This window comes from Callospermophilus lateralis, chromosome 11, assembly GCF_048772815.1.
Source record: "Callospermophilus lateralis isolate mCalLat2 chromosome 11, mCalLat2.hap1, whole genome shotgun sequence".
Lineage (NCBI taxonomy): Eukaryota > Metazoa > Chordata > Mammalia > Rodentia > Sciuridae > Callospermophilus > Callospermophilus lateralis.
In genome coordinates, this window is record NC_135315.1 from 21,715,360 (window position 1) to 21,733,777 (window position 18,418).

General features: G+C 55.9%; 1 protein-coding gene across 2 annotated transcripts in view; it reads right to left on the bottom strand.

Annotated features, from left to right (window-relative positions):
• Positions 1-3,437: 3,437 nt before the first annotated feature.
• Rara (retinoic acid receptor alpha) overlaps positions 3,438-18,418 on the bottom strand; it is a 34,871-nt gene continuing 19,890 nt past the window's right edge. Inside the window, exons 1-8 of one of the 2 annotated variants that reach the window (XM_076869218.2) lie at positions 16,961-17,667; positions 11,694-11,842; positions 10,372-10,513; positions 8,244-8,404; positions 7,819-7,995; positions 6,511-6,715; positions 5,553-5,711; positions 3,438-4,962 (exon numbers count right to left, since the gene is read on the bottom strand). In XM_076869218.2, the coding sequence (XP_076725333.2) occupies positions 4,745-4,962; positions 5,553-5,711; positions 6,511-6,715; positions 7,819-7,995; positions 8,244-8,404; positions 10,372-10,513; positions 11,694-11,842; positions 16,961-17,129 (1,380 nt within the window). In that variant the 5' untranslated portion in view covers positions 17,130-17,667 and the 3' untranslated portion in view covers positions 3,438-4,744. Of the gene's footprint in view, positions 4,963-5,552; positions 5,712-6,510; positions 6,716-7,818; positions 7,996-8,243; positions 8,405-10,371; positions 10,514-11,693; positions 11,843-16,960; positions 17,668-18,418 lie in introns of those variants that run through there. The other variant, XM_076869217.2, reaches the window with a different exon arrangement.

Sequence of the window (18,418 nt, forward strand, 5' to 3'; positions counted from 1 at the left end):
GTAAGAGTGCTTGCCTAGTATCCATAAGGCCCTGGGTTCAGTCCCCAGCACCACCAAAAAAAAAAAAAAAAGAAAGAAAATTTTAAAAAAGATTAAGGCCAGGCGTGGTGGCACTTTCCTGCAATCTTAGCAGCTTGGGAGGTTGAGGCAGGAGGATCACAAGTTCAAAGCCAGCCTCATCAACTTATCAAGGACCTAAGCAACTTAGTGAGACCCTGTCTCAAATTTTTAAAAAATAGTATAAAACAGGGCTGGGAATGTGGCTCAGTGGTTAAGCACCTTAGTGGTTAGCCCGGGGCTCAATCCCTGGTACCATAAATAATCAAATTAAAATAAGTGTTGGGGAGGTAGCTCAGGGGTAGAGTGCTCCTGGGGTTGATCTCCAATGTGGCTGGAAAAAAAAATTGCATGTGAAGAGACTTATATATTTTCAAGTTTTCCATTAGCCATGTCAAAAAACAAAAAGGAAACAGGTGGAGTTAGTTTTAGGACATGATTTTCTTTAATCCATTATATCCAGAATAGTGTCATTTCAATCCCTTGTCAATATTAAAAAGCATTAAAAAGATATTTTACATTTTTTTTTTACATGAAATCTTCCAAAGCTGGTGTGAACTTTCTATTTTAGAGCACATCTCAGACTGGATCAGCACATCTCTAAGGCAAGTGTTGGTGGCTGCTGTATGGTGTGGTGCATGTGTTGGGGTCCACCATATGCATTCAGGAAGCTTATGTTCTAGAGGGGAAGGCAACAGTAAATGGGTACAGGATACATGTCAGTTGGTTGTCAGAAGAAGGGGAGAGTGACACCCCTAGGAGGTGACACTTCAGAATTTTGTAGCAAGGGGGCAGCCATGAAACTGTTTCCAAGAAGAGCATTTAGGTGGCGGGAATGGCAGGTGCAAAGGCCCAGAGGCAAAATGGAAAGAGGCTGGTGTGCCTGGAGTGTGGCTGGCGTGGAGTGAGCCACAGGGCAAGAGCGCCCCAATAGCAACCCCAAATTCCTCAGTTGCTCAGCAACCTTACTAGTTTGGCCAGCCCCACCCCCTGTGTCCCACAAGTCAGGAGTCACCTGGTCCCACTGTTTAACCCCCTTAGCCTCTTCCTCCTGTGTCTGCCTTTCACTACCCCTCAGAGGCCCCCCATGATCACTGGTGGACCTGGAGAACCCCCACAGCCTCTGTTCCCACCACTCAAGTCCAACCCAAACACAATCATTCCTGGACCCTCAGGATTCCATCCAGATCCTAAACTGGCCTTGGCCTGAGCCCATCTCAGCCTCCATGGCCTCACCTCTCCCGCTGCTGTGATCCAAATTGGAAATGGTGGGCTGGGGTCATGGCTCAGTGGTAGAGCACTAGCATGTGTGAGGCACTGGATTTGATCCCCAGCACCACATAAAAATAACCTAAATAAACAAAATAAAGGGATTGTGTCCATCTACAATGAAAAATATTTTTTAAAAAATTGGAAATGGCTAAAACAGAGAGCTGCTGACAATTTCTGATCATGCAGCTCTCCTTGCCACTCTGTACTTTGCCTCGCTCTTCCCCTAAGGGCTGAGAGGGGCCCCCTCTTCCAGGAAGGCTCTGGGTGGATACCTCTGCCTGGTGTTGCGGTCACCAGGGTCTGTGACCTCTAGGTCTGTCTCCCTGTGGAGGTCCCACTGGGGATTTACAGAGTGAAAACCTCTGAATTACCTGAGCCCAGTACCTGACTCTGTTTTACACATGAAACATTAAGGATTTTCCTTGTTTGCAAAGGTATTTTATACACAGAATATAGCAGTTTTTATTTCAACATTCACCCAGCTCTTTTTATTTTTCCTGTGCTTCTTATACAGAATGGCTTCTAACCTTACTTCTTTTTTTCCCCCTATTACTGGGGATTGAGCCTGGGGGGTCTTTAATCACCAAGCCATATCTCAGCAATTTTTACTTTTTACTTTGAGACAGGGTCTTGCTAGGTTGCCTAGGGCCTCAATAAATTGCTGAGGCTGGCCTTGAACTTGCCATCCTTCTGCCTCAGTCTCCTGAGTTGTTCGGATTACAGGTGTGCACCACGGCCCAGCCAACCTTATTCCTTTTAAATCCTAGTGTCCTCGTTCAAAATAGGCACATGCCAGTGTTCACTGGCACAAGCCTGTAATTCCAGCAACTTGGGAGGCTGAGCAAGAGGATTGCAAATTTGAAGCCAGTCTCAGCAATTTAATGAGACTCTGTCTCAAAAAAAGAGGCACAGGTCTAGGGGTGCTTGTAACTCAGTGGCAGAGCAGTTGCCTAGCACGTGCAAGGCCCTGTAAAAACAGAAGCACAAGTCATCACATCGAAATACATAGCACCCCTTTCCTCCTTTATACTGCAGTTGTTATGGAATATTGATCTTGAAAGCACAGGTATGTTTTATTAAATTTTATTTGTTTCATAAAGTGTTAGAAAACATTTACTAGAGGAAAACCCGTTTTTCCCAAGGCTCCTGCAGTAAACAGTGACTTCAGTGAGGAGCTGCTGCCACCTAGTGTCAGAAGTAGAAATTGCTGGGGAACTCCTTTTGATTGTCTTTGCAAAGGACCAGACAACCTCCTCCCACCATCACCACCACCCCTGCTTCCTGTATGAGGTTTCTTCTGATGCAGTTCCAGGGATCCAGTAAAGAGCCCTACAACAAGAATTGGGAGCCCTGAGTACTGATACCCAACCTGCTACTAACTCGCTGTTGAGCCTGGGGCAGGGACATTGCCTTCTCTGGGTTGAAGGATGGGCAAAATTGGTTCTGAAGGTCCTTGGGATCTGCCACACACATATGGATGAGTAACATCCAGGCTCTCCCACAAACTCTCCTCTGTGCCTGCTGCCCACAAATGGGCTTCAGGTAGATAGGGGAGGACTGGACAGTCCTTCCTGAAGGCAGAGGGATGGGTGGGCTGACTGCCTGAACTTTTACCCCAATCTCATGTTCTTATAGGTTGACATAAGGCCTGACCCCCACCCCTATGCCACCTGCCACTCCTGCCATAAAGATCAAGTCTGTGGTCACTTCCAAAAGAGATCTCCTCTGAGATCCAAGCTCAGCCTCTGGTTCTCCATGGACCAGGGACTGGCTTCCTCCCTCGGATTGGAGGTTCCTGAGGGCTGGGGAAGTCTTTCCTCCTCTCCCCTCCCCACTCCCAGCCTGGGGGCTCCCTGACTGCAGGGAGCTGTCTCCTCCATCAGAGTCTCCAAAGAACCTCACCCTGTTGGAAGGACAGCTTCGAGCAGCACACAGGCCTAACCCTTGTGGCCCCCCACCCCCGTGCCTGTGCCTGACAGCAGGGGCCAAAAGCCTGTCAGGAAGCCCCCCTCCCAAGCCCCCTACCTGGACACCAAGGGAAGGGAGTGGAGGCAGCGAAGCCGAGGCAGGTGTAGAATAAATATAACTTTATTCTTTATCCAGTAGATCTCAGTGGAAAGTCCAACAGTAATAGGTGCGCCAGTGGGCTCTGGGGGATGGGACCCCAGCCCTGGGGCCAGGAGGGCAGGGCAGAGCCAGCTCCCCCAGCCCAGAGGTGCAGGGGTAAGGAAAGGGGACCCCCCCCAAACACCCGTCCTGCGGGAAAAGAAGGGGGCATGGGTGTGGGGCAAGCCAGGATTGGGGGATAGGCCAGGGAAATGGAGGAACTCAGGCTAAGTGTGTCAGCCCATCAACTCTGTGTGTGTGTGTGTGTGTGTGTGTGTGTCCAGGGACCCCTTGGGGTGCTGGTGGCTGTGAGGCTGGGGGCAGAGGCAGCTCAGAACCCCTGGCTGGCCCCTTCACAATGGGGCTGGGGGCTCGGATGATTTGGGCCCTGACAGGCAGAGACATTGTAGAGAAGCACTCTACATGTCCCCAGGGACCCCAGTTCTTCCCCCTACCCCACTTGTCATTGAGTGGAGGCAGATGCCAAAGGCCAGGACCCCTCCTTCCAAGGGTTACCCGAAACTGTCCACACCCAGTGGTTAGGAAGAGGGAGGAAGGGGCTGGCTGCTCCCCCAGCACAGAGGGGAAGACAGGCCACGGAAAGTTAGTACTTCACAGTATTAAAGAGAAAACTGAAGAGGAGAAGGCTGAGGAGGAGGGCTGGAGGGACAGGGACGCAGAGGGAGAGCGAGCGGGAGCCCTTCTGAGCCACTTCCCTCCCCCAGGACCCACCCACCTCCAGCTCTGGATCCAGCTCCCCCCGATACACAGCACAAATTCCTTCAGTATAAATGTGCTTAAAATGAAAATTCTTATTAAAAAATCAAAACAAAAAAAATTAAAAACAAAACCAGCGAGAATTAATACCTGGGTGTTGGTATGGCAGGGTATATACAGGGGGAACCCCCCACCCCGGCCACCCCTTTGTCACCAACCGAGGCGGGGGGAGGTTCCCCAACCGGGGAGCAATGGCTTGAGTTCGGAGGATGGGGAGCCAGGTCCCGGCGTTGCTGGTGATGAAGATGTGGCGAGGCGGGCAGGGCTGTCTTGACAAACGCAAGGTCCAGGCCCAGGTCCTCGCTTGGCTCACTGCCTGGCCCCCGACGTCAGCCCAGGCTGCAGAGAGGGCAGTCCATCGCGGGCCCAGGCCTTTGTCCAGAGAGTTGCTGCCTCCTCCCTCCTGTCCCCTGGGAAGGTCCCCAGTTCTGTCTGGGAGGCCGGTGGGGGCAGGGCGGGCAGGGTTGCTTGGTTGGTAGGAGGCAGAGAAAGCCGGGGCATGGGCCAGGGCTGTGTCCAAGTGGTGCAGTGGTCACGGCGAGTGGGTGGCTGGGCTGCTTCTGTTGGAGCTGGGGCTGAGGCTGGGGCTACAGCTGCCTGGCGGGGGCGCCAAGCCACCCCCATCCCGTCCCCCGCCCCCCGGCTGTCCGCTCAGAGTGTCCAAGCCCTCTGAATTCTCCAGCATTTCCTGGATGAGAGGTGGCATGGAGCCTGGTATCTCCATCTTCAGCGTGATCACTCGCTCGGCCCCTGCAGGAAAGGAAGGTGGAGGTCAATATGCCCCACCCTGGCCAACAAGGGTGGGAGGGCCATGGGAGGCGGGAGGACAATACAGGAATGTAGCACCCACCACACACTATACTTGGGACTTAGTTATTTGACACATAACAGCTCTCCTAGACCCCATGTCCAGGGGCTTGTGGCAATGGGGCAAAGTGGTACCAAGTTTGGGCTCTAGGGTCAGACTGCCTACCTGGGTTTGACATTGGGCCTGCTGATTATCCCACTCCCACCTCCAGACACTATCACCACTATCACCATCCCCACTCCTCAGATGGGAAACTGAGGTCCAGAGCTGCTAGTTTCTGGCTCATGGACAACACCCATGGGTCTAGTTCCAGAGCCGTGCCCTGAACTACCATGCAAAGGCATCTGGCCAGAGAGCTTTCAGGGAAGTGTAGCGTAGACAGGGACAGGGACAGGTGGATCCAGATGAGCAGCACATTGTCTGGGCAGGGTGAGCTGTTGCCAGCCAAGCTGTTGGGGGCCAGACCCTGGGCATGAATAGTAGGTCCCAGGCTAGGTGGAGGGGCCACCCCTTCTAGGTCAGGGAGCCTCACCTTTGGCGCTGATGCTTCGCAGGTCTGTGATCTTCATCAGCATCTTGGGGAACATGTGGGGACGGCTGGGCCTCCGTTTCCGCACATAGACCTTCAGCGCCTCAAGCAGTGGTTCCTGCAGCATGTCTACCCTGTCAGGCTGCTCCAGGTCCTGCCGGTCTGAGAAGCACAGAACTGTCCCCTGAGCAGATGCCCTCAACTAGCACACAACTGCATTCCCAGTATCGGCCACTGGGGGGCATGTCTGAACAGGCCACAGTTAGGGCAGCCCAGAGGGTACCTCAGACCTCCCCACAAGACAGGGGGTCTCTGAGCGCCCAGTGGGAACAGAGGCCCTTAAATGTAAGCAAAGAGGAGTTAGGACCAGAGTTACCAAAGCCCTCCCTACCAGCCCCTTTTGTGGGTCTGGGACCCCTAAACAGGCAGCACCACTGTCAAGCAGAGGGAGGATTCCCAGCAGGCTCCCAATCCCACCAGGCACAATGCAGCAGAAATCACACACGATGGTGACAGCAATCAACATGAACCGGGTCTTACTGCAGGCACACTCTGCCTTATTGAAAATCTCGTTAACCCCACCTCGACTTCATGAGGTAGACCGACTGTTATTGACCCCATTTGACAGAAACAGAGGCTCTGAAGCAGGCTCGGAAAAGCTCAACAACCAAAAGTTAAAATTTAAAAATAAACATTAAAAAATCAGTAACCTGCTCAAGGTCACACAGCTGCCCAGGACTTGAACCTGGGCAGACTGACCCTCCAGTCCTCATTCTTGAACTCCCTAGAAGAAATAGGGCTTCAGGGTTCAGGCCCTTGACACTGCTGTCTTGCTGCCCCTCAAGGCCTCAGTGTCCCTCTCTCAGAGGGACATGGCAGATGATGTCTAAGTTTTCTGCAAAGGCTCCAAGGCCTGCACTCCCACCCTGGACCTGGTCCCCACACCCGGGCCCCTGCCCACCTCCACAGATGAGGCAGATGGCACTGAGCAGCCCAGTCTCAGCATCATCCATCTCCAGGGGCAGCAGCTGGTTGGCAAAGGCAAAGACCAGGTCGGTGAGGGGGCCGAAGCCAGCGTTGTGCATCTGGGTCCGGTTCAGGGTCAGCCCGTCCGAGAAGGTCATTGTGTCCTGTTCGGGCGTGTACCGCGTGCAGATCCGTAGGATCTGGGTGCAGAGAGGCACAAGTTCAGGGACTCAAGCTCCATCTACCCCTGGCACACAGAACCAGCATTCCCCAGAGGACCACCTGGCAGGCAGCCAGAGCAGTGCTGTCTGACAGAATTTTTCTACAATGATGGAAAGCTTCTCTCTGCACCATCCTGCACAGTAGCCACCAGACCTATGCGGCTACTGAGTATTGAGATGTGAGTAATGCAACTGAGAAACTGGCCTGAGCCTAACTGTAATTAATTTAAATTTAAATAGCCACACAGAGCAAGTGGCTACTGTATTGGGCAGTGCAGATCTAGGTCATCTTGCCTCCACAGAGAATCAGAGGGACACAAATTTCCAGGAGACAAGGAACTAGGAAGATCTGTGTCCACAGTTCACAGGACAAAGTTCAGTCGAGGTGTCCTGACTTGAACCAGGTGCACCCTGATGGTGCCTTCCACATCTGGGCATGGAGATGGGTGGCTGCGCATGGACAGCACGCTCTCTGCCTACCACCCACTAGCCTCACCAAATCCCAGGTGCCTCACCCTGGACATGTCTGAAAGGGAACTGGTCTCCCAGCAGCAGGCCTTTTTTGCTCCTGGAAAGGGGACGCCCTCTCACCTGTCCCTTCTATCAACTTCTAGAGGGCACTCCTTTCAGACATTTTCCCTGGTGGCCAGGGAGTCACAACCCTCTCTGATGGGGAGGACACAGCCTCCCCTTCCCTCTGGGTAGCACTTAGCAATTTTGTATCCTCTGTTTACTCATTGTGGCCTCCTCCACTGGGAGGTTCTCAGGAGAGGGTACAGTGGTGTATCCACCTCGGGCTCCCGACACAGCTCAAGGATTGGCCAGATGGGTGTAGGTGAATCTTACTATGAGCAAGGTGACTGGGTGAATGCATACACACTAGCTGCTGAGTGGCTGTGCGGACAGATGCACAGGCAAATGAGTGGGCAGGTGGACACATGGGGGAGGAAAGGTGGATATTTAGGTGGTGGGCATTTGGACAGGTCAATTCAATATGGACATTCAGAAGAGCAACTATTTAGCTGAGAGGACATCCCCCAAGAACAGGGCAGTGCCCAGGACAGTGGGGGGCAGACCCTCACCAGGATGTCCAGGCAGGCAGCCTTGAGGAGGGTGATCTGGTCGGCAATGGTGAGGGTGGTAAAACCGGGCAGCTGCTTGGCGAACTCCACAGTCTTAATGATGCACTTGGTGGAGAGTTCACTGAACTTGTCCCAGAGGTCAATGTCCAGAGATACACGCTGTTCTGAGCTGTTGTTCTGGGAGAGGGAGGAGAGTAAGGGCCTCCTTAGTGGCACCCATGCTCAGCCTGGCTCCCTGACCTGCCCTCCAGCCAGCCTCCACTTCCTGAGAGCTCCTTGGAGGCAGTGGCAGCAGAGGGGAGAAGGGAGATAAGGAGATCCGGCCAGGCTCCCGGCCAGGCTCCCGGCCAGGCGTGAGGGGGAAAGCATACCAGAAGCGACATCCTGCAGGGCGCTCCCCACCCCCAATTCCAGGGGGCACATACCGTGGTATATTTGCCCAGCTGGCAGAGGGCAGGGAAGGTTTCCTGGTGCGCTTTGCGCACCTTCTCAATGAGCTCCCCGACCTCCGGCGTCAAGGTGTAGCTCTCGGAGCACTCGGGTTTGGGCGCCTCCTTCTTCTTCTTGTTTCGGTCGTTCCTCACAGCTGTGGAGGGCAAGGGGCGGCTTAGAGAGCTGTTGTAGCAGCGGCCACCGCAGGTCTAGCACTTCCCACCATACAGAGCTGCTGAGGTCACCCTGGCTGTCACGAACACACAAGACACGCGATGCACGCTCGGACAGGAAAGGCATCCCCTACGCTCTAGCCTTATCTTGCCCCATGACCACAGCTATGCCCCCACCCATCCCCACACAGGCCCCACAGCCAGCCAGTGACACGCTGTCCTTCCAAGCACCCCCTTCAGCCTACACTCGGGAGTGAGAGCAGGGCTGGGACCTGCAGGACACATCTTCCTCCTCTGTACCTTGCTTGCCAGCGTCCCCCTAAGAAGGACCTTCCTCGGCACCCAGCCTCCCGGCAGTCTCCCTGGAGATCCCTAGTACTAAGAGGCTCAGAGTAACTCCTTGAGCAGGTGGGGAGTACTAGGGCTCCCCAGCCTCTGAGTTGGGGGCTAGGCGGGTGACTCTCTCGGTCCATTAGCTGGGGAACTGACAAATCACCGGGGGGCGCTGAGCCGCACACACCACTCGGCTTTAAAGAAGCGATGGGGTCGTTACCAGCCGATTATCCCAGACACACAATCACTCACAGGACCGGTGGTGGTGGCTGCTGACGAGGGAGGAAGGGAGGGTGGGGGTGGGGGCCCAGGAAGGGGGCAGCAGTGGGGGGAGCTGGCATAATTTGGAGATCACTCATGTCGATTCTGCAAATTCAATAAAGTGCAGGGGAGAGGAGGGAGAGGGAGAGGGAGAGTGGGGGGATAATTTGGGAAGAGAAAATTGCAGCTGTGACAAGACGTTTATCATTCGGAAGCTTTAATTCTATTGAAATGGCAGCTGCTCAGCTCCGGGGCACAGAGCAGCCGGGAGAGGGGAAGGAGGGAGCGACGGGGAGCTGTCAGTGGGAGGGAGAGGGGGTCCCCATACTGGTCCTTCAGCAGTGAAAAAGTGAAAAGAGCGGAAGGTGGCCTGAGGGAGGAGGAGGTGACAGCCCTTCTGGGATGGTCTCAGACTTGCAGGTCCCAAGTTGTCACCCACTCTACAGCAGGGAGCACCACTTCCTGAGCTCAAAACCAAGCTCGCCCAGCCTCCTGAGGCAGGAGATGGCAGGATACTCCAGGTCCCCTCTGTTCCTGTCTAGGGCTCCTGGTGCATCAGTCAGAACCACCTCATCCCTAAACCCCCACTCCACTTCCCTCCTCACTACCCTCCCCACAAAGGGCTAGGGGGTCCTGTGTCCCCCTCCCCCACTCCATCCCCCAAGGCTCAAGCTCCATAGCAACGGCCACGCAGACAAGGAGGCGTCTGTCAGCGTCATTTATCTCTGACATCATCAATCACCGGTCACCACGGCAACACCCATGATTCAACACAAGAGGGTCTCCCTGTCCAGCCTTCCCCTCCCTCCCTCCTTTGGGCCTCAGCTGAGCCCAAACTGGAAACCCCTGTTCCTTTGGGATCTGAGAAGCTCTAATTCTCTTCCTACTCCAGGTCCCAGGCTTACCTAGACAATGGCTTCGGATCCTTGTACCAGCTCCCACTCCATACAGAAATACCAACCTAGCACCTCCCAGAGTTAGGGCCCCTCCCAAAAATGCATAATCAGGTATGCCTCTGAGCCCCACCCTAACACCAAGCAGGGCCTGGGAGAAAGCTATCCTGGGAGCAGATACACATGCACGATTGTACAAATACTACAGTTGGACGTGCAAATGGAATAGTTATATGCACACTGGGCTTGAGCACTGACCCACACTTGGACACACAGCCAGCTGGCACCACAAACAGACCCTTGCAGCTATACACAAACCATTCTTAACCACGAGCCTGCATGCCATAGCACGCATGTCTACGCATGTGCACACACATCCACATGGCCCTGCTCCACTGGCCTTCAAGAGCACCTTGGCCCCACCTGGGGTGGGGCTTGGCCCCTAGCCCTGTGGCACTCACACTCCTTGGACATGCCCACTTCGAAGCACTTCTGCAGCCGGCAGTACTGGCAGCGGTTCCGGGTCACCTTGTTGATGATGCAGTTCTTGTCCCGGTGACACGTGTACACCATGTTCTTCTGGATACTGCGGCGGAAGAAGCCCTGGGTATGGAGGGCAGGGAGTCAGGTCATCCGCACCCTCAGTGGGAGCAGTGCCCAGCATGGAGTCTCAGTTTGGGGAAGATTGCCAGCAGCTGCTGCCCCCAAGCCTTTGCCCATTGAGCCTTGAACAGGCCAGAAAAGGTGGGTAGATGATTCACCTAGGAGAAGGAGACTCCTCAGGAGAATCCCAGGACCCGCCTCAATCCTGCAGCGTGGGCAGGAGTCTTCTCCCAACCTATACCCACATAAACGACTCCTCCCTTGAGGGGACAGGACCTCAAGGCTGCTGATGAGTCAGGAATAGGAACACATGGGCCTGGATGGGAAAGAGGCAGAGATTTGGAACCCACAGCCCAGCACTCAGAACACAGAAAGAGATGAGAAGAAGGAAGAAGCCAAGAAGATGAGAAGCACACACTCATAATCACACAGACTTGGGAGAAGGCAGCGAGACAGGTTCACTAACCAGACTGATACACATGTTCACCCAGATAGAGTCAGTCAGTCAGACTAGGTAGGAAGAAGCCAGGAACAATCAGACAGGACAAGAAGACACACAGTCTGAGGCCTGGCTTTGCTGTTGACCTGAGTCTCATACCTGGGATCAGCTACTCTAGGCTGTGACCCAGAGTCAAACACAGCCCCGAAGCTGTGCAGTTTGTAAGCCCTACTTCTGGAAGAAGAACCCAGTACGAGACTCACAGGGAGAGGAACTGCTGGGAAGGTACAGCTACATCTAACCTGGAGTCTAAGGTATGGGTGGGGCCAGCCAGACATGAGGAGCCCACACCACAGACTGGGTGCCTGAAGGGGAGGCCAAGGCAGGGTGCCTGCTCCCAAATGCCTTCTGCCTGGCTGCCATGGTGAGGTTCAGACAGGGCCGCCAGGGGCAGGTCTCCTGGGTCCCCAGCCAAGAGCCTGTCGGCAGCCAGCTCACCATGGTAACCTGGGCAGCGGTGGCAGAGCAATGTTTGCCCTGCCAGCAGGAGGATGGAGATGGGGAAAGCAGCTCAGGCAGGAGGGCACCACTGGTTTCGGGGAGCCCTGGCATCAAGGAGGAGGGTCTATTGCAGGTGTTCCCTACGCCTCCACTGCTGCTATCAAGTCTCAAGAGCAACATCTTTGGGGACATCCCATTTATCTAATCAAGACTGCCCTTCCCCATGACTCCTCAACTCACCTTGCAGCCCTCACAGGCGCTGACCCCATAGTGGTAGCCTGAGGATTTGTCTTGACAGACAAAGCAAGGCTTGTAGATGCGAGGCAGAGGGGGTGGCGAGGGAGGGCTGGGCACTATCTCTTCGGAACTGCTGCTCTGGGTCTCAATGGCTAGAAAAGAGAAGAGAGCAGTTAGAGACCTTGCCCCACCCTGCCTCCTGGTCCCATCCAGGAGCCTATGCTCACCATTGCAGCAGGATTCAAAGCCTGGGGCAGGGACAGTCTCAGGAAAGCTGGCACTCTCAGCCTTCCCCTGAGGAAGGAGGCTGCCATGACACCTCTATTTCCCCCATCACTCCTGACTACTTTTCCAGGACCCCACCTTTGACACCAGAAAGATCAGATTATAAATCATCAGAGATGTGTATGTGTGTGTGTGTGTGTGTGTATGGCTGTTTTGTGGGGTGGGGAGCAGGAGCAGCCCAGTTCCAAAGCTGGGGCCTCCAGGCATCTTGGCTTGGTTTCCCCAGAGGTAGGAAGGAGTTAAGGCCTGATGAGGGAGGGAGAGAAGAGGACATAAGCTGGGGGCAGAGGAAACTGGGGTCAACAGGATATTCAAAGCCGGCCACTCCCTCAGCCCCCTCAGCTTCCGCTCCCCCCTCCACCCCTTCTGCCAGCAACCACAGCCCCTCCTCCACCCAAACAATCCCCTGGCCAGGGACTCAAGGCAGGGTGTGCAAAGAAGAATCACAAATATTGGGGTAAAGCAAGCTAGGCCTCCTAGAGATATTTAGGGAGATCCCTTGAAGACAGGAAAAGAGTTCCTATGGCCCCAGGAACCCATCACTCTGGGTGCCCGATGTCTGGGGGGAAGCATCATGACAAAAGGGGTCTGTTCCCATCAATGCTCTGTCTGTCTGGCCTCAATACTATGTCCGGGTTACTACCCCCTCTCCTTCTGTTATTCGGCTCCAAGAGGGCAGCCAGGAGGGGTGACCCAGCCAGCATGGGCAGCCCCCACTGGCCAAATCTCCCTAGTGCCTGGCTCCATGCCCATCACCCCAGGCCAAACAGGATTGGCCTGGGTGGGGGATGTCTATGTCTAGAGCCTGGGCAACTGGGGGTGTAGTGTGCTGGATAAGAACTACAACACAGGTAATCCTCGATCCCCAAGGGGCCATCCAGTGTCCTCCTGAGGTCTGCCACATCCACTTCTTTGGGGCCAAAGATGAGTAAGGATGCTTCCCTAGGGATATGTTTCTGCACACACCCCAATCAAGCTCCACTCTATACTCTAGCATATAAGAAACTGGCATTTAAAGTACCCCCAGCTCCTGGTCCAAGTACCTTACAGACATGAGTCCTATGGCCCCAAAGTCCAGGAACAGAGAAAGGACGTGTGGGGACAAGGGGGCTGCAGCACCCTCCCCCCTTACCTGCAAACATACCAGGGGATGCCAGGCAGTTGATGACAGGGAAGCAGGCCAACAACCTTGGCAGGCTTTCCTGGCTCTTAGTAAGGCCTGGGCACCACTTTCCTGGTCAGCCCAGCTGACCAGTACTGCTGTAGCCCATATTCTCTTTCCTGCCCAGAGAGCAACCTGCAGTGAAGGGACTACACCCCCAGCCTTCTGCTCTTCACCCCAACACCAAATTGTCCTGGCCTGTTTTTCCCCCCATCTCATTCTCCCCAAGCCAGACAAGCAAATCAGACAGGCAGGGAGGCCAATGAACAGCTGCTGGGGGGGGGGGTTTGGGGGGCCTGGGTGAGGCCAGGAGGCAGAGGGGTGAGCAACAAAGGAGCCCTTTGTTGTGCTAACTTTTTCCAAGATGTAAAAGCAGTAACAATAGACAATCCGGACTGGGGAGGGGGGGCATCAAGGACAAGGAGGTGGGGGGGTTGTGGCCTAGAATCCTGGTCAGCATTCCAACAGGCAGGGGAAGAAAGCTTTGACCTCCCCTCCCCTTCTAACCCATCCTTTGCCCTAAGCCCGCCCTCTAAAATGAACCAGACTGGAGGAGGAGAGAACTGAGGGAGCTCTGGGGTACAGATAGGAAGGGGGAGCAGAGGAAGGCACAGGATACCAGGATGAGGAGCAGCCAGTCAGGGACACACCAGAGGGGCAAAGGCTCATAGAAATTTGGAGCTAAGGCAAAGTCCAGGGGTTGTTTATAGAGCTGAAAAAAAATGTGCTTTTTACAATTTACCCAGGGCTGGGGCTACAGTTTAGGCTGGGTGAAGCCCCTTTCAGCCATCCCACAGCAGCTTGACTGGCTACCTTATAGGCTGCAATACAGTCTAGCTATACCCCCACCCCAACATATCCCCACCTGTCACCCAGATAACCCAGCTCAAGGTTTCCTGCTCTGCCCTTTGAACCCAGAGCCTGGGGCACAGTCCCCACCTCCCCAGGCTTCTAACCAGCAAGGCAGGAGGGACAAGGCAGAGGTGTGGGGACTCCAGGCTCCCTCTGCTTCTGCACGAATTAGAGCACAGCTATACTTCTGCACACTAGAGGGAAGGGGAAAGATACCACCCAGGAGGGACTACCCTGGCCTCTCCCTGCAGGCCTCCCTCCCGAGAGGCCCCAGCCCACAAATCTCTCCTCTTCCTGAATCAGGACTAAAGCAGAAGAAGGACCACACCTTTTCAGCTCAAAGTTCCAGCGCCCAGTAGAGGGCTGGAACTGGCCCAGGAAGCCCGGCGTCCCCTCCCGCCACTGCTGCCAGGGTGCCCCTCCCCAGTTCCCGCTCCTGGGCGGGCGCGCAGAGCACTCGGAGTCCCCACGCCCCTGAGCCGCCCCAGAGCCTTTCGCAGGCTCGCGCAAGGGGCCGGTTTCCTGGAGGAGATCAGCAGGAAATCAGCCGGGCCCCTGGCCAGCGGCACCCCTCCCAATCCAGCTGGCGCCCTCTCCTCCACAGCTCCCTTCCACAAACCCTGGGGAGAATTGGGGAGGGGGCGAAGGACCCTCTCTCAACCGCCCTGCTTACACCGGGGAAGAGGGTGGGGGTGGCTCTGGGTGTAGCACAGCCAGCCAACCAGGGAAAGAAAGCCCTGAGCCCAGCGGGCCGCTCGATAAGCATCTCTCCCCTCCCCCACTACGGGCATCCACGTGCTTCACATTCTTGGACGTCTGGGAGCGGGCGGAGGCGTGAGCTGCGGAGATTGGTGGGGGACAGATGGGGCGCCACATCCTATGCACCCCTTGTCTAGGGCACAGAAATGGGGGCTGCGGAGAGAGAATCAAGGTCTCCAGGTTCCTGCAGGATACAGTAGGTCTCCTCCCACACAAACCTGCTCTTTTCCACCCTTGGTGGAGGCAAGGGGTGAGTGGAGAATTCTCCATGAGGGGGCTGGAAAATGACTCCAGTCCCCAGAGAGCCTCACCATACCAAGGAGTGACATTGGTCCTATGCAATCTAGACAGGGTCTAGTGGCCACCACAACTCCAGGTTCTTCCGGCATGCCTCAGAGCAAACTCATACCCCATGGCTGCCATATACACACCCCACGCTGACTAGGGGAACTGGAACCCAGGCCTCTAGCTCAAACCCACTCCAGGCTGAGTATGAAGCAGGTCTCCACTTCCTCATATCCAGTGGTTGGGGGAAGCAGGCTCACCAAACTGGCCACATGTAGGACTCTGCAAACCTCCTCCCTTTTAGTTCTGGGCCAGGAAGAGATGAGCTGTCCCCATGGGCTAAGGAAGAGACAGGGGCTGAAGCCCAAGGGCTCAGACTCCCAGATCCCCAGTGCTCTAGAGAAGGCAGTGAAAGGAGTGGGCCTGGCAGCCCTGCCCCAGTTATCCCTGTGGAGGGTGTGCATGTAAAGAGGGGACTTTTTCCTCCACTGCTGGGATAATGGAAAGGGTTCTAATGTCACCTCTTTCACCTCCCTCTTTTTCAAAGCTAGTGGTTATCACTCACCCCTCCCTTCTGGTCTGCAGCCTCACAGCTGATTCAGCCCCAGAGGCAAAGGTCAGGGGGCAGGACGATAGGAAAGACTGGTGTAGAGGAGTCTCTGGGAGGGCAGAGGTGAGCAATCTGTCCACCTCAGGTCTCTTCCTGAAGCAAGAGGGGCTACAGGAGGGTGGGTAAGTCCTTTGCCATTTAATCTTTCTAATCTGTCAGATCCCCAGAGACCCCCTCCATTCCTCCCTGGCAGGCAAGAGAGTGGCAGCAGGTCTAAGAAGGTGGGAGAACCTCTTGGGAAGAGCCAAGTACAGATGGATAGGGTAAGAAATCTGAGTCACCTAACAATAACCCCCCAAGCGCCTGTTCTTGCCCACCTCACAGATGGGCATGAATACACACAGGTGTTCACCCTGGCATACACAAACCCCTCCCTCTCCAGCCTAAACCCTGACTGGTGAAGGTACTCAACTGCCAGGACATCAGGGTTCTCATCAGTGCCCCTCTTAGGGACAGCAAAAGACACCTGGCCCTCTTTTCCTAGACTAACAAAAGGATTTGGTGGCCAGTAGGGTTAGGAGAGAATAACATATTCCTCATTTCCAGAACAGCCCCAGACCCACAAAGACAAACTCAACCCAGATTAGGACTAGAGGAAGGAGGATTATTCCCAACAGAGCAGCCTCTTCTTTCCATTCCTGGAGAAAGAATCCTTTGGGATGCCAGCCAGTGTCTGGGGCCAAATCACCCCCAGATGAACCAGATACCCCTCCCTAAGATTGGTCCCTACCTAAGGGTTGGGTCAGGACAGTAGACTAGGATCTGGTGAAGTAGCCCCTTCTGCCACACCCCACTGGAAGCACCAAAGACGGAGCACTCTCCTGATACCCACTCTGATGACACAAGAGTGGGGGCTAGGGTCAGCAGATGTGCACGGGAGGGGGCTCTCCCCCAGGCTTTAGCAGGGGTGGGATCTGGGGAGATAGCCCCTCCCCCTGGGATCAGACAAGCTCACAGGAGCACCTTTATCCCACCCTCCAGCCTGCTGGTAAGCTATGGGATTCCAAACAAGAAGATATAAACTGGGGGCAAGAGGCTGGGCTTCAAGTCCCCTGGAAGAAGTGCAAGAGAGGTGAATGAACGCTTCCTTGAAAGGAGGAACCCTCAAAGTTCCTCAGCCCGGTTATAACAGAAACAGCACCCCAGGGTTACTGGGGACAATTGTCCAGCTAGGGCACTCAAGTGGAAGTGAGATAAGGGAAAGTGAAGGGGAGGGACAAGACCCCTACCGTGCCCAGGCCTGCATCCCCGGGGAGAAGTGGAAGCCCCACCGCCACCCACACCTCCTACAATAGCAGAGCGGAGGCCGGTACATACAGTGGTTTGAGCCATTCCAAAGCGGAGTCCGGAGCGGAGTGGAGTAGGGACCCGGGGCGGGGAGCCCCTTCTCCGGGAGCAAACAGGTCCGATTCTGGTTATAAAAATCCACCACTAGGAAGGGGTTAGGGGTGGGGGCAAGCCCCCCCACTTCCACACTCTCGTACATCTTCCCCCCTGAAAACAAGAGGTCCAGGTGGGGAAGTCCTGCGTGCCGCCCCCTCACTCAGCCGGCCGCGCCATCCGAGCTGAGGCGGGGACAAGGAATACGTCCCCTTGCCCCGACTGGCGACCCGGGCAGCCGGGCAGTGGGGGCGCCCTTGTCCGTAAGTGCCAACGTCTAAGTCCGCCGGTCTCTCCACCAGTCCCTCCACCAGTCTCAGGTGGAAAGCGGGAAGTTGCGTGTGCAGACTGGGGTCCCTGGGAGGGGACGCTCAGCGGAGGCCAGAGAACTCGGCGGCTTCACCTCGAGGGGGCTCCCATCTCAAGTCTCCCGTGTCCGAGGAAGAGTCGGACGGCTCCCGAAGTCCGCAGGCGGGAGGCGGGTTCGGTAAGGAGCAGGCGGGGTGGGGGGGTCTCCGAGCACTTCCTCCAACGCTCCGGGACTCCCGGGCTTCTCCTGGGCGAGGATTCCGGGTGGGGGTGGGAACCCCGAGCGGCCCCGCCTCCGCCAGGCCGGGCCGCGGGAGGCTAGATGGGTCTCCCGAGTGCGCGCCGCGGCCCCCCCAGCCCCCGCCCCCGGCCGACAGCTCCCTCCCTCAGGTCCCACCTCCTCTCCTCTGCCCCGCCCCGATCAGGCACCGCCCCTGGCTTAACCCTTTTGGGGCGGGTCAGACTGTAGACGACGAAACACAGGGAGACGAGTGAAGAGCGAGTGGGGAGATCCTCGAAGGGGAAGAAGAGGGGAAGGAAGAGAAAAACGAACCAAAGGAGGAGTACGCCGAGTACAGACGGAGGCAGGGTACGGGGAAAGGAGGGGTGCGGGCGGAAGAGGCGCGGGCGTCTCACCCATCCGAGTTCCGGCTCCCAGCCTCCCCCCCACCCAGCTTTGGTCATTCCCCGGGCAGACGCTGCGGAGGCCGGGGAGGTGGGGTGGTCCCCGTGTCCTCCCCCTAACACACACCCCCACCCAGCCCCAGCCTCATTTGCCTAATGCAATGCGGCTGAACTCTCGCTGAACTCGCCTAGCGGCGCCTCACCTCCAAGTGACCCACCCACCGCTGCCCGTGACATCACCCGCTCGCCAGCCCGCCCGCAGGGTTCGCCCGCCGGTCCCCTGCCCGGCCCGACCGGGCCAGCTCTCCCAGACACGCAGAGAACGGCCGAAGGTGGGGCTGGGCCGTGGTGCTTGTGGGCAAGCATTAGAGCCACGAATGCAGCGTGCCTAGTGTCCCGGTTGTGACATTGTGCAACTTGGTTACTGTGTCTGAATGAGACACCCGGCTTGTGTCACGGTCT